The sequence below is a fragment of the Phocoena sinus genome, chromosome 7, assembly GCF_008692025.1.
Source record: "Phocoena sinus isolate mPhoSin1 chromosome 7, mPhoSin1.pri, whole genome shotgun sequence".
Taxonomy (NCBI): Eukaryota; Metazoa; Chordata; class Mammalia; order Artiodactyla; family Phocoenidae; genus Phocoena; species Phocoena sinus.
The window spans coordinates 90630372-90647114 of NC_045769.1; the positions used below are offsets into that span (position 1 = coordinate 90630372).

The 16743-nt window shown below is 32.7% G+C and overlaps 1 protein-coding gene across 1 annotated transcript in view; it reads left to right on the forward strand.

Annotated features, from left to right (window-relative positions):
* Positions 1 to 16743, forward strand: part of LRP1B (LDL receptor related protein 1B) — a 1461391-nt gene that overhangs the window by 1370458 nt on the left and 74190 nt on the right. The window contains 1 exon segment of the mRNA XM_032636635.1: positions 5723 to 5887. Coding sequence (XP_032492526.1) covers positions 5723 to 5887 — 165 coding nt within the window.

The following is a 16743-nucleotide window of genomic DNA, read 5'->3' on the forward strand; positions in this document are numbered from 1 at the left end:
AATAGTGTGATGGGAAAGGGAAAGAGATGTCTCTTGGATATCCAGGCAGACTTTCAATAAGTTTCCTCATATTCAAGACATTAGCCATAATGGGAAAAAAATGCTACTAAGAGAAAAGAAAATCAACACATTAATTTTATGTCACAGACAAAAATGCAGTGCTCCAAAAATCACTTGAGGGTCACAGCAAACATTTTTCCAATGAGATACACACTTAGGATCTCTTCATAGCAGGGCTTCCTACCGGTTGTATTTCTCTCTTTAAATGAACTCCTCATGTGAACACAGTGTCTTTGCCCTCAGTCAGCATCTATACCCCCATATCATTGTCTCATTGTTCTCTGCTGGGAGTTATGCCAGCTGAAGACTTTTGCCTTTCCTAAGGCACTCAGTGTCTAAAACTGTCACAGCTCTTTCATTTAATATGTATTTTTAATCATTTGATATGCAAAGCTGAAGAGGTTGAAAAGATGAAATGATGAATGACACAAACACCAATAAATACTTATGTGAATAGTGATATAAGCCACAAAAGAGACAGACTTTATGCTATTATGAGGAATTAGATGATTATCCAGTTAGAGAATTGATTAGTTCCTATAGAACATGACATTAGAACAAGATCTGCAAAGATAGATTATATTTAGATTAAATAGGAATGAAGGAGGAGGACACTGAGACAGAGGAAACTGTCTGAAAAGTCATGAAAGCATGGACTGTAAAGAAAATAATGAGTCATTTATTCCAGTTAGTGTGTAGGATGTGCAAAGTGCTGTTGTGGGTGGCAGTTGGAACATTCTTAACGGAGAGCTAAATATGAATCATGACTGGTATTTTGGATGGGTATTTTAGTGCCAGTCATTGAAAAGGGATGCTGTCACTGGTACTAGGATGCACCCTTCCTCTACCAATTCTCCCAACTAGAGTTGCCATGATCTCAATTGTGATGGTAGAATAAGAGAATTAAATGAACATTTTCAAACATTATCAGGTACATTTTTCACTCACTGCTCTGACACAGTCACAGACTCTATACTTAACATCTCAGAAACAGATTCTTAAAAATGTCAACAACTCCTTCCTTGTGGAAGATGTGCCTCATTTTCACTAGTTCCACATATACCCATAAGCAGTGCTCTCACAGATGCCTGCTATGTGCCATGTCTACTTACACTATTGTTTGGGTGGAAGAGACCCCTGGGAAAGAGATGAGTATTCTGCACAGACGTACACAGCTTGTGCTACCAGTGTGACTTTTACACTGGTTCAGATATTATAAGTGTGTTTTTTTTTTCTTATGGTCAAGTTGCAGACAGCTTTTCTTGTTTTCCTTTTATGAGTAAATAAGACTGTCTCTTCTACATAACCTCCCTTTTTCCTCTTTGCTTAATGCAAATAATTTATTCAATAATACAAAATCAACAAATATACAGGAAGAACATGGTCTGGAGTAGAGCTGAGGTGGTGCTTTGGATTAAGCCAAGATCTATCATTTAACTAATATGTTTGGCCCTGTACTCCCTCAGTCTCAGTTCTTTCTGTGTAAAATTAGATTAACAATAAATACTACTACTACTGCTAGTAATAATAATAAATACCTTGAAGGCTTATGAGCAAAGCATATTTTAAGTCTGTTATATATATATATATATAATTTCACTTAATCCTCACAAAACTCCAATGATATTTTACTGTCATTGCCCCTATTTTTACACATAAAAAATTGAAGTATGGAGAGGCTCAATTGACTGTCTAACAATACTTAATAATGGTGGTACCCTAAGGTGGACCTAGGCATTCCACACTCTTAATCATCACATAATACACTCCAGTGTCTCCAAGTCACCCAAAGTACCCATGTCCAGAGTCATTGGAAATACTAGAAATAACATACAGAAAGTGCCTAGCACAATGCCTTGCAAAAAGTAGACACACAGCACTCTAAAATAAATCTGTCGTGAAGTAAGCAAGAAAATGAAGCTATTACCAAATTGTATAGTTTTATGTTTTAAATGAGGAAGCATTTTGTCTAAATATACAAAGATCTAAAACTTTTTTATAAATTTTAGTTTTACTATTTCAATCCTACTTGAAAGGCAGGGTTACAGAAACCTCCTCAATGTTTATTTTATGATTTAAAACAAAATCTTATATTTTAAATAATCTGAGTGTTAAAAAGTATTCACACTGGCCTCTATATATGAGCCTTGGTAATGGATGGCTTGAACCACTTCGGTTAGGAATATAATTAAGTGATTTTAGAATTATTGATTGGTGAAGATAAAAGCCAATTAATTTTTTCCTGACATTAGCATTTGATACAGCCAACTTTTTCAGCTCTTTGTAATTACTTGCCTTTCTCTAGCTGCTATTGTTAAATGATGAGCACCCTGAGTATTTTTAATCTTCATGTAAGAAATTTGAATTCAAATGTTACGCATTCTTGGAGAACTATTCACCTGCTCTTCCCTATAGTTGATTATAATTGCTGGAGCTTGGCTTCTGGGGGTGATTTTGTTATTGACGAAAGCAGCTTCCTTTTTCATTATAGAATTATTACAGTTAGGTTTTGAAAGAATGTAACTCTTTCATCAGGCAGTGTTATATTTTTTAAATTTCTGGTGCCTAATGAGGCACATTATAGAAATGCACCTGTCCTAACATGTAGAGATTTTGAATACCTATGTATTTTTACACAGAACATCCACAGGTGAAAATGAGCCCTCCCGTAACAATCCTAAATGTGATCATAATACCTTAAGTATTTATCTTCATTGTTCACATTCACAACTCCAGTTAGGATATTTCATGCTGAATGAGTTAGAAATGTTTTGGTAAATTTTAAATTGAGCAAGCATGTTTCACTAGAGATCTTTCTTGAGAACGTGACCTCTATATTCAACTCTTTGCTAGAGATTCCCACTTGCATTTATATAGGTATCTCCAATTTAATATGTTCAAAGATAAAACAACACTTCAGGTCCTATTGGCCTCGTGTTAGAAGCTGAAGAATTATCCTTGTTTTTTCCTTTCCCTCTGATGTGATTTTTGTCTTCTAGTTACCTTCAGAATATGTCTACATTATCTATCCCACATTACTCTATTTTAGGCCATCATCTTATCTAGCCTGGACAATTTAAACAGAATCCTAATAGTCCCCCTGCTTTCAGTTTAACCCCTACCAGTACAGTCATTCTTGGACTTTTTAGACTTTTCAAAGACCTAACATTGCTATGGGGGAAAGTCCAACATCCAAGGATCTCCTATGACACTCTGCTTATCTCTTTAAATTCACTTCTCTCTTTCAGTTCCTGCCTTCACACTCTGTAATCCAGGTCCAGTCACAGTAACTTTCATTCAGTTTCAACAACGCTCACCTTCTGGTATTCATAGATGCCACTCCACGTGAACTATATTCTCAGTGCGCCTTATGGGCACTCAATACCTAATGCTGAATAAGAATGTTACTGGGTAATTTACCTAGTAAGTTCCTCAATTTCCTGTTGAAATTTAACAATACACCTTGTAGACCCAGATCGCAGGTCTTCATCCTCATACTATTCTAGTATGGCTAGAACTCAAATTCTCATTTGTGTGTATGTGTATGGTATATACTTATATACTTAAAATTTACAAAGTTTTATAATTTTAACTTTTACTTTCCAGTTTCTTATTTAATTTAATATTCACAACAAACCTATGAGCTAAGTTGCACATTTGTCCTTAAGGCTATCTTAAAGTAGAAATAACTAAGGCTCAGATAGGTTAATTTGTATGCCTAGTAAGGGGCAGAGCTAGGACTTAAAAACAGGTCTCACTACATCAAGTGTCATTTTCTTTATACTCTGTGTATATAGCGCCTCATGAGAGCGCCCTTCATATTACAAATGCAGACTTTAGTAATGCCAACCTGAAGCCTCCCTACATGACAAAGTATTGGAAACTGCTTTGCAATGCCAAAAATCTCGAAATTTGTCTGACACTGCTGATAGATGGTCTCTGTTTATGACAGTGGTTATGATACTTGAATTATGTTGTCATTTGAAGTCACTGAGGCTCTTTAAGATGTTTTTGTGATTATTGCAGTGATAATTATTCAAGCTTCTGTTATGTCTGTGCCAATGCATCTTGAGTGAACAATATAGGCTGTTTTGATTTTATCTTATTTTGTATAAAGTAAGCGTGACTGTAGAAAAAGGTATTTTTTGAATAGAATGCTCTTAAAATATCGTCAGTTGTCTTTATTCCATTGGACATTATGTCCTGTTCTATGTAGAGCAGTAGTTCTAATGGAGCAAGGCCATGTCTACACATACAGAAAAATAATGTGGAAAATGATTCCAAACCAATCTTTATCATAAATCAGACTCATCATATTTTTAAAAATGATTTTGTGACCCCAAGGAATGACCATCCTTTCTTTCTCTCAGCCAAAATGTATTATATAGGCAGATTTTGCCTAATTATTTTATATATGGAAAAAAATGTTTCTGACACTGTTTTATCACCATCTTGTATCAAATCTAAGTAATTTTTAGTTTTGTGTGTTAATATATAGCTGATAAGGATGTACATCAAAGAGTATCTTTCCATTTAAATGTTTCCCTATACTAAAAATTATATGTTTTTGTATATGCTCACTATACTATATATATGCACTATACATACTATATATATACTCCCTACATACGAATGAGTTCCATTCAGAGAGCATGTTCGTAAGTCCAATTTGTTTGTAAGTAAAACAAAGTTAGCCTAGGTACCCAACTAACACAATCAGCTATATAGTACCATACTGAAATAGGTTTATAATAATTTTCACACAAATAATACATAAAAAACAAACACAAAAAATAGAGAAAACATTTTTAATCTTACAGTACAGTACCTTGAAAAGTATAATAGTACAGTATAACAGCTGGCATACAGGAGCCGGCAGCGAGTGAACAGGCAAGAAGAGTTACTGACTGGAGTAGGGAGAGGAGGTGGGGGAGGGTAGAGCTGAAGGATCTTCAGCAATAGGAGATGGAGGGCAAGCTGCTCTATCACTCATGCCTGACATTCAGTACCAGCTACATCACCGCTGCTTTTATGCTTGCTTCTGGACATCCTGGGCTTGAAATAAAGATACTGTACTCTATACAATACTGTACAGTAAAGTACACAAAAGCACAACCACTTGTAGAGGATACAGGCACGTGACAAAGTACACCAGACACGTGAACTAACTTATGTGATAGAACATGCAAACACACGTTGGCATCTTTGAAAGTTTGCAACTTGAAAGTTCGTATGTAGGGGACTGTATATATATTTATCTTACATATTTCGGTTTGGTTTAATATCAAACACTTCTAAAAACTAGGCCATGTTTGCCCATATCATGAAAAAACCCATATTGGTTGGAAAATATTTTATTTTTAGAAAGTTTCAGTTGGTTTTATTGTTTAATGTTTTAACAAATATAAGAAATGGTAAACAATGCTTTAAGCCTAAAAAAGAATAAAAGTTAATTCAATACTTGTGTTCAACAATGGTTGAAATCTATTTCTCTATTTTCATATAGTATTTTGTTTCTTCTACGTTTATATTAGGGGTATTTATTTTTGGAATTTTATGGAAAAAAGTGAATCTTAGTATTTAATTTTTCTTTATTTGAATTTTTCTTATTCTACCACCTACTGAATGGCATGCTAATTTGTACATTTCTTCTTATAACCAGATGATTCATGCAAACTGACTTGTGAAAATGGAGGAAGATGCATTTTAAATGAGAAAGGTGATTTGAGGTGTCACTGTTGGCCTAGTTATTCAGGAGAGAGATGTGAAATCAACCACTGTAACAACTACTGTCAAAATGGAGGAACTTGCATGCCATCAGCTCTAGGTAAATAATTGAGTGGCATTGTATATTCAAATCATCTGTAATTTTCCTTATATGTGAAAAATCTACAGAAAATACTTAATGCTATGAATATAATTCCTGTTGTCTTAACAAATACATTAACAAAAGTTAAATCTAATAATTCAACGTAATCAGTGGCATTTTTTCTAAATTGAGTATATCAATCGAAGTCCAAGTCACAAAAATTAACAATAATAATGATGATTATCTTGTGTTAAGTGCGTACCATTGACAGGGCTCAGTGCTTATAGATATTCTGACTCTGGCTTAAAATGATGAGGCAAAATCAGTTTTACAAGCCTTATCTATTTGACTCCAAAATCTGTTTTTTTTTTTAATTGAAGTTTGCCTAATGCTAAAACTCATGTTATTAAAAATTAGATTTATTTTAAATATATACATACTATATCAGTACATCTTATAGCATCATAATTTCCATCTAAAATCATAACTACTCTGTTGTCATTGCAATGTAGTATATTCAAAACATATTGCTTTGAAAACATCAGTTTACTACATATTAGGATATACTTGAGATTCTTACTAATTTATGCTATATCTATGCTCGCAAAAAGTGTTTTCTACAGCGCATAAGTGAATATTAAAACATATTTTCCTACTGACTTCTATTAAATTTAAAATATGTTCCCACTGGAAAAAAATTAACCATAATACATAATAGAAATATAATTTGCAAATTCCAGTATTAGTGCAAAGAAGATTATGCAACTATTAGAGTAAAATCTATGTACATTTAATTCTCCTACGATAACTGCAGATTTAGGTAGTCAGATAGAAAAGCAATCCATATGATCTTCACATCCCCTATGTGGTTAATTTCTTTCTTACTGGGATTTCTCACTGCTTCTATTGCTTAAGCTATTCTTTGAAGTATTTAGCATAATGCTAACAAAGAGCCACATGAAGCAGCGTTTTCAATGGAGTTCAGGAGAAGCAAGCTGTTTTCTGATTTGCATTCTAAGAGTAAAAACAATACTACTTCTTTGATAGTTTTATACCTATAAATATTTTGGACTTATGATTGATAATTAAGATAATTGTAACTGCTCAATAGAATTCTGAAAAAATATTCAGCAGGTTGATTGAACTAAAAGAGGCACTAAGAGTCTTACTACATGTATTCATTCTGCCTGAGGGGGAGCTAGTCCATAAAGTATATTCTATTGCTGTAGGAAAAGCTGTAGTACTGAGACCTTCATTGACTATGCAAATAAGAATCCATTGAATGTATGGTAAAAGGGTGTGACCTGTAATTATATTTTAGCAACACACATACCACTTAGCTTTAGGGAAGAAGCTTCTCTTATGCAAATGAGTTGTTTAGAGTTTTATTATTTAATTGTTAACTTAATTTTCTCATTAAGATAAAAAAAATCTTTGGGTTGTGACCAGATGATTTTCTTATATTTACCTTTGGAAATATTTAAGCCAGCTAGATAAAGAGTTTGGCACTCCAAACTATGGCTACCTATTCAACCTGCAATCAATGCACAGGGACAAATCTCTGTGGAACATTGAATTTGCTATCCTGTTAATGGATCCTGAAATATATATAAATACAGCACAACTTTTGATGTTTCATTCAAATCATTTGTCCAGACCTTGCTGCATTCTTAAAATCCATAATATATCAAGTTTATCTATGCACCCAGAGTATTAGATCTTGATTTACATAGATAATATGTTCAGAAAAAATTATATTTCAAATTAGTAATATAAATGAGTTCTCATATGAATTCAACTTGAGATATAGCCATGTAGTTTATTGTCTTATAGCATCTAATAATTAATAATAATATAATAGCTAATTAAGTCATTTACAACGCATTTTTCACTTTTAAAAATGTGGTTTTATAAAACATTGTTTGGTATTAGAGACTGTAGAACCTCATTATCTCCACACAAATGTTAATTTGTGAAACAAATCCCAGTGGGCAACTCATAGATTTATTCATTGTCGGTTTACTTACAGTTAAGCCTTTGGCAAACTCCTATGTGGACACTATATAACTAGGGTTTGGGGCAGCCTTAATTAAACTTCATAAGTTTGTGACAGTTGTATAGGACTATAATAATTGAACAAAGGAAATGTCACCAGTTAATTAAAGGCACACATCTGAGAGGCGTAATTAAAATTTTACATGTAGGAATGAATTTTTCCTCATTCCTTAAGGTTTTTGTAATAAAGAAAACTAAAAACTAGATATATGAGCTGTATCCATATAAGAAGGTACTACAAAATGAAATTGCTTGACATTGATTATATCAACAAGGATCCATGTAGTTAATTTCTGTGACCTGCTCCTAGGAGGCTACATTTAAGATAAAGTTTGCATTGGCAAAGCAATGGAAAATAGAATAAAGCATTGAATTATTCAGTCATTTTATATAGAAAGTAGAGTATAATTTATGGAATTATTTTTCATCACAGATATAATGGATATTTATGTAATTATATGTACAATTAATCTTCACTTTTATGAATATTTATTCTCTAAGATATGTTCATTCTGTGTGGTATTTTCCCTACTCTTATAGGTCTGTTATTTAGACTTTTGATGTTTCTATCAAAATGAATCAGGGTTTTCTACACAACTGATTTAGAGGAATGGAGCAAGAAGTTTTGTAAATTTGGGAAAATATTCTCAAATACTCCCACTCAAAGTTTGGAATTATGCATAAAGGAAGGCATTTCTAATTTGGGAAGTTTGAATATATGTAAAACTGGCTACGTGAAGAGATGATGGTGCAGTTTTTTATAGTAGGCAATTCATTTGTATTGAAGTATTTAAATGAACTCAACAAGAAGACAGCAGAAGCTCTCTTTGTGTTGCCCTTTGTCACCACATCTGTGTATTTTGGCAGTGAAAGATTTTATTCCCAGAAATGAAGCCGGAGGAAAGAGGGCTCCCTTGAGGAAAGAAAAAAATCAAAATCTTCTCACTGCAATAGAAAGGGCCCGTATAATAAATAGCCAAGTAGATGGAGATAATTTTCTCTCATTTATTCAAGATCTTTCTATCCAGGCCACTGCCCCAAATATGATGGTAGCATATGTGACTGCCATCAATTGTGATCAAATATGACTGCCCTAAAAATGTTTGCTCAAAGGCAGGTTAAGCTAGGAAATTTGGGGCACCTTTGAAACAATGAAACAGATGATGAAACATATATACTGATGTCTCTCAAGTCACATATGTATCTGGGCTGTAAAGTACACAGTCACCTAGTTAATATCTTGATAAAGGGTGAACATACATTTAAACAGTCCCTCTTAGTTTTTCTTTCACTTTATATTTAAATGAGGGCTGTTTTTAATTTAAATTAAGCTTGATGTCTTAGCTCCCTTAACATAGATATTGATTATATTTAGAAAGTGGTAAAAGCTGGATATTTGGTCCTATTTGCTTTTTAATAATCCAAGAGAATAAATTGAAAATATAAACTGAAAACATAAAATAGTTCATATAGTTTAAAAAATAAGCAACATAGGACTATGTAGCTTTGACAAATCAATGGAAAAAAAACAAAAAAACATAAGGAGCAAGTGGCAGAACATGAACGTATATGAACACAAACATATATAAAAGCAGAGAAAAGTGGGAAAAGAGGGAGGAGGAGCCCAGTCAGATGCAGGTGGTGAAACCAGCATCCTTAAATCCTTAATCCTTAAATCAACATCCTTAAAAATGTTCATAGTACAAGCCTTGCAGCAAGCAATTCTGAATTACTCAGCAAGAGTTGCAGGGCAGAAATAGACACACATGTAGAGAACAAACGTATGGACTCCAAAGCGGGGAAAGTGGCGGGGGGTGGGGTAGTGGGATGAATTGGGAGATTGGGATTGACATGAATACACTAATATGTATGAAATGGATAACTAATAAGAACCTGCTGTATAAAAAAATTAATTAAATAAGATTCAAAAATTAAACAAAACAAACAAAAAAGTTCCAATGTCCTTTAACTAAATAATGTCACTTTTAGAAATATATTCCAAAGCTTACATAATAATAAAAAGTAAAATATTTAGATGTGAAAATGTTCAATGTAGTATTGTTCATAATATAGAATTGGAGATAAAAACCTAAATTCAAGTAGTTAATATATAAACTATAGCATATCTAAAAGATGAATGTTACACAATAAACAAAACTATAATTTTAAACTATATAATAATAGAGAAAAATATTCACATTTTATTTTAACGTTAAAAAGCACAAGAGAAAACCTGCTTGTATATTATGAGCCCAATATGAAAACATTGCATATGTAATAGGTCCTTCATTATACTTGTGTATTTTCTAAATGTTCAACCATGCTTTATTGTTAGAATCAGAAATTAAAATAGCACTATTTTTTATCATTGTCAGGATCATGATAATTAATATATATTGGACTGCTTACTAAGTGCCAGGCACTGTTCTTGGCCCTTGAATCTTCATAACAATGAAAGTAAGATTCTCTCTAACCGTGCTGCTGGCTTCATGAGTCATAGTTACTGGTTCGTTTGGACCATATGGTGAGAGCCGTACTGAACTATTTAGTCTTATAGCTCTCTAGGCTAATGTCAGAAGGCTTGAGTTGGCTTACTTGTATTCACAGAAAAGACAAAAATGTTTCAGTCTCATTTCCACAATGTTGGCTAAAAATGAACGTTCCATAAGTATAAATAGATTGTGACCTATAATTTGAAACATGTCAGAATATATTAAATAGTACCTGGGGGGAGCTGGATAAAGCCCACGGTTCTTTATTTTCTTTGTCAGGCTTTGCTCAATAGTTCTCTGTAATCTTTGTAATACTTAAGACTATCCAACAGCTATAGTCAACTTGCTAAAATTATGTATAAACGGGCACTCACTTTCAGTCCAGGGAAACATTATATTAAGTGGAAAAGTAGAATGTCAAATCTCTTTATCAAAAAGACTAGCAATTTTTTAAAGCATTCAAAACTTTTATTACTTGAATATAAGTCAGAAGTGAAGACAGATTTCACCAAGGAGAGTAGTCTTGGGGTTTAGAGGTCAGGAGACAGGCTTTCAGATTGTAATCCAGTAAGTAACTGAATGATGCTATGATGATTTGTCTCTTGGCTTATTATTTTATTCTGTAGGAAGGAACAAGAATGTAGCTTTTGTCCAAATAGTAAAGACGTTTTTACTAAAGATGTATGTAACTTTTAGATAGCATTTTCAGAGAAGAGCATTAAATGTAAATGTGTATAAACATGCCCGGCAGTTTAAATGTCAATTAAATGCTTTTATTACTTAGACTCAATGTGTGTGTCAGACTATTTGAACTAAACAATGACTGAATGCATAGAAAACTAGTTAGGTATAAAATGTTATAACCAGGGACAAAAATTTACAAGCACAAGACCAAGTTAAACAAGGTAAGCAGCATGGCTCACATAGAAAAATGAGTATGAATTCAAATAAATTGCTTAAAAAGAGAACCAATCAATAATGTTCACTAGCAGATACCTACCACTCAGAAATAATAAGTATAGTCATGGTCTCCTAAGAAATTCACATGTAATTACTTTTACTAGCATTCTTTCATCACGATCAACCACAATTTTTCTTAAATTTATTTTTTTAAGTTTATTTTTTATTGAAGTATAATTTACAATGTTATGTTAGTTTCAGGTGTACAACAAATTAATTCAGTTATATATATATTCTTTTTCAGATTCTTTTCCCTTAAAAATTACTACAAAATGCTGAGTAAACCATACATCTTCAGGTGTTGTGTTTAGATAGAAAAAGGAGTTATAATTTATTTGTCCAATATTGAGCAGAGAGGTTATTTTGCTTACTAAAATCATACAATATCAATTAAATCAAACTGATGAGTAGCATTTTTATAATCAGCTTAAAAACTTTATTAAATAAATCTAGCTTTTAAAGATACACTTACGGTTTTAAATAAAGTTATTGAAAAATGCCAACATACACCTTAATAATATTCAAATGAAAATATACGCTTTTGAGAAACATATTGATTGATATATTACTTGACTAAAAGCTACCCAGCAAATTTTGCTCTAAAATTATTAGCAAGTATGCAGTAATTCAATAATTATAACATTTTGAAAATTTTATAAACATAATTATTGTCATATTATAGTGACTACTATAATTGGATTCTCAATTCAAATGCCAAGGATTCTAGTAACTTCCTTAATTATATTATTTTATTTAATTTGAAACACTCTGTGGCATTTTTTAGATGTAAGCTAGCGTGATTAAGAAAACTAACATCTGAGAACATAGATTATGTCAAAATAAGTTCTCTAAGACATTGTCTGTTATCACTGAAAATCATCAGTATTGTCTGCCCGTATCAGAAAATTTCTGTGAGTATATAACTAAAGATAGCATATAGTTAAAGATTCATTTATCTAGATGTAAATTGTAACCACGTCACATAAATTCAATGCTCATTTAACAGGGACTAGTGATAAATCTTTATGCTATCCATATAATTACTTATATAATAGAAAAGATTTCATTGTTGTTATGTATATTAAAATATACTGTTTTGAACTGATGTATATAGATTACCTATAGGCATGTTTTGTTCAAAAGAATGAAAATGGAAAAAATATGCATCAGGATTCCATATGGAGTTTCTTAACAAAGGCAAATGTACTCAGTGAAGTTTAAATAACAACCAAAATTGAGGATTTGTTTAATAGCAATACAAAGAGTAATAATAATGCCAATGCTAGTATTACTAATAAACCTACAATTACTGAGTACTTGCTATGTGGCAGGCATTGTGACAAGTGTTTTACCAGCACATGGCAGGCACTGCTATCACCATTTTGCAGAATGAGATCCAGAAGGAGATCCAGTGAGGATGTCTAAGTTTTCCAAAGCCACACAGTTAATAAATATCTAACCAGGTTTCTTTCTCAGGTCTTCCTGATTTGAAAAAAAAAAAAAAAACCAAGTAATTTAACTTTGTACCAAATTTATTTAATTACTATTAAATATTCTTATGAAATATTTTAGAATCAACCATTTTTACAGAGACGGTGATTTTTGGTATATAAGGGCCATGCAAGAACAATGAAGTTTAGAGAACTCTATGAGATTCCAAGGCATTTCCATTTTTTCTTAAGAACATTATAATCTTCAGTTGTGCTAATGGATATTACTAATATTTATCATTGACTATAGATGGTTAGTGATTGTAGTTATGTATTTACCATGTTTGACATCAGCTATTACTGGTTACCTAGTTAAATTTCAAGAGTTTATTATTAATTTATGTTGTATGAAAATTTGCTGCAACAGTTTATATGAGATAAGCTTCCATTTATCTATAAACAGAAGTAATATATAACTACATTAACCTCCATTTGTTATATGCATACATCTAGCAAGGCACTTTGTTAACGTGTAGTGTGGAACTTAATATGGCACTGGGAGAGCCTTCAGTCTAGTGAAATCATGTGTGCTACTGAGAACAATGTTTATGAGAGGAATTTTCTCTCTTAGGGAGTCATGGGAGGAGTAGATGAACCTGTTGAACAGGCAGAGATACCCACACAGGGACGTAAAACAGGGAGTGAAAATGAAGGTCTGAAACTTAGGAAGGAGAATGAGCCCAGAGTCAAAAAATCAAGACCGAGACATTCATATAGGGAGATCATTACTGAAGCCATGAAACTGGATAATATCACCAGAAAGAGATAGAAAGAGAACATAAAGGCAATTATAAAAGAGCAGTCAGAGAAAAAGATAGGGAAATCAACAATGCTAGTGTCTTAGAAGCCAAGTGGAGATAAAATTTTCAAATGTAGATATTAATAAATGTAAAATTATGGAGAAAATTTGAGGAGGATGATGATTGAGGAGAAATCTAGATTTAGGGATTAAGAGATTAGAGGTAAGCTATGCAAGAGTACACAGATATACAGTAAAGACAACACCAACATTACCTTCTCCATTCCTAATCCTTTCTTACCAAGAGGGAATCAGAGTTGATTTGTAGGAGCAGTACTTACATGTTGAGAGATCTGGCCTGTCTTCAGAGGGAACAAAGAGAAGCAACAGATTGACCCATTATTTTGTATATTAAAAAATAAAAACTACAAACCCAGTGAAGGATTGGAATGTGATTTTATGATCGAGGATTTTACTTTGTCACATATTGGTAGAATTGGAAGCAGTAAGTGTAGCTTTCTTTTGAAAAAAGCTCGAGAATGTACCAAAATTTGAAGTTATACAAGTAGATAGATGTGGCAAATATCAGGTTTGTTTTTGTTTGTGTTGTGTGTGTGTTCTTTCTTTTAATGTGTAGGATTAAGCATATTTAGAAGATAAAGAAGACAGAAGGACCCATTCTTCAAAGTTTAAAAATGTTGGAGTTTGAGATGAAGTTTGTGAGGAATACCTGTTCTATCCCAGCACTGCCACATAAACAAATTCAAATTTAACGGTATCTTAAATAAATAATGGAGATAAAGTGTGTAATTTAAGAAAATTTTCAGAATGATTTTTCTAGAATGTTATAGTGCCTTTGTAGACAGGGTCACAGAGTAAGTCATACCTGTAAGTGGTGAATCTCAGTAGGAATAACAATAATATTCAGAGCTAAAATGTAACTGATTGCTTTCTATGTGCCTGGCACAGTTAGAAATGTTTCTCATTTATTCTATGTGATTCTACACAACAACCCCATGAAGTAGGTACTATTATTATCCCCATTTTTACACATGAGGAAATAAACAGAGAGCTGATATTTGCGCATGGTCCCACACCAGTAATTGGCACACATAGTCTATGAATCCAGGCAGTCTGACAACCTACACTGTTAAAGTCTTAGCTAAGAATGCTATAGGAACTAGACTGATTAGAGCCAGCAAACCCCTCCTTCCCCTTCTTCCTCAGGTCAATTGATGCTCTTTCTGATTGGGCTACCTTTACAGGCTGTCAACTCCCCAGCTCCCTGGATGCATCACTGCTATAAATCCATACCTTAGTCATTGTAACAGTGCTGTTTCCTTTTCAAATGTCAAAATCAAATTCAGCTACCTAAAAAATCTTTATAAAATGAATCCAGTGCAACTTGTTAGGGTGCACCCAGAGCGATTCTTGAAAATATTAGCTGGAACACGTTTTAAAATTCTGCAGCTGATGGTTCATTTCCCATCAGCAAACAAAAGATCTGCTGTATCACCACACTGTTTCAAGTTACATAATATTCTCCTGAATATGAAGATTTATACTTATCAAAAATAAATCTCTTCAAAGGAAGAGAAAGAGGGCTTTTTGAAAATAATTCAGCTGGAATCTAAATGATGAGAGGCATATTCTAGCTAGGGGACAACCTGGTCACTCTGCCCTAGTTTCAAAACAGCTGTAGGTGAGATGAAAGCATGGTATCCTCTCTCTGAGCGACTGGAACAGAGGAATTTTCAGGTGCCTTAGCAGGTTGGGTTTATTTCTTTCAAACTTCTTTTTACTTTTTTTACTCCTACTTTCTTAAACAAAAAGAAAAACACCTAGAAATTAAGGTAGAAAAACTTAAACCTACAATGTATAAGTTGTACATTGTATGGCACTTTTTCTGATTGTTCTAATGCATTTTGATTTCCCCTTATACTTTCTGTACTGTTTGTTTCACATTTAGCTCATGTTAATTTGTGTTCCTGATTGTATGTTCTATTTCTCTGGAAGTTGTTCACTGGTTCTCAATGATGTAGATGAATTACTTCTTTTATTCAGGGCTTTTATTTTCCTTAGTGACTATGTTCTAACAATTATCTATCCTCTTCATCTTCTACCATTATTCTCGTTTGTGTCTATTTGTCTGTATGTAAGCAACAGCTAGAAAACACTACTTTTATAAGAAAAATACTTGGCTAAAAGTTCTAAAGCTGTTTACTGGCAATAAAAAAATATGAGGTTATTTTATACACATTACAGCTTTTAATGTGTATAAATTTTACCTTGTTTCTTAACCTATTAATAGGCATTTATCTGCCAGCAAACTAAAAACACGTATAAATAAGTTTTAAAGCAATAGAACCCACTGTAAAAATGTATATAACTTTCTTCCTTGAGAAGCAATAGCTTCTAGCATTTGTAAGTGTGTGGAGACCTTTCAAAGTAAACTAAATAAATAAATTGTGGAGCTCAATTTATTCATTTTCATGGAAATGCAGGTGGATTTTATTTGGAGACGTTTTATTCACTTAAGAATGCTTTTCAAAAAATATATATGTATAGAATTGTCCTTCAAAGTAGAATGTAGAATCTATGGCAACAGAAAAAAAACTTTTATCACTTTTACACTTCAAGTTTTAAGCCTTACACTTAATGCATTTTTCTGACCATTCTAATTATGTTGCATGTCTACAATGGTGAGAGAGGAGATGGTTGGATATTCTCTGATACTAGACAACTAAATGACATTTTCTGAGTCCTAGTTAACTGAGATCAATAACTGAATTTCTTTGTTATTCCCTTTCATGTTATTAGTTTATATTTGTACAACCTCTAAACTTTATTCTGCCCCCATTACAAATGATAGCCATTCATTTTGCTTTGTTTTCCTTCACTTCTCCTGCAGAGATAATTCTAGACTCCATTTTCCACTCAGTTCTTGACAGTCCAGGCAGTTAGAGAGACTCATTCTTGATATAACAGTTAACTGTGTTACATTCAAAACACCTTAAAGGATTGTTCACCTTTCATTGTGATGTTAGTTCCCACAGAACAAATAAAATATCCATAGATGATCTGTCAGATTTGCTATTGTGTGCTATTAACATTAGATTTCTTAAATCATCTTTAGAC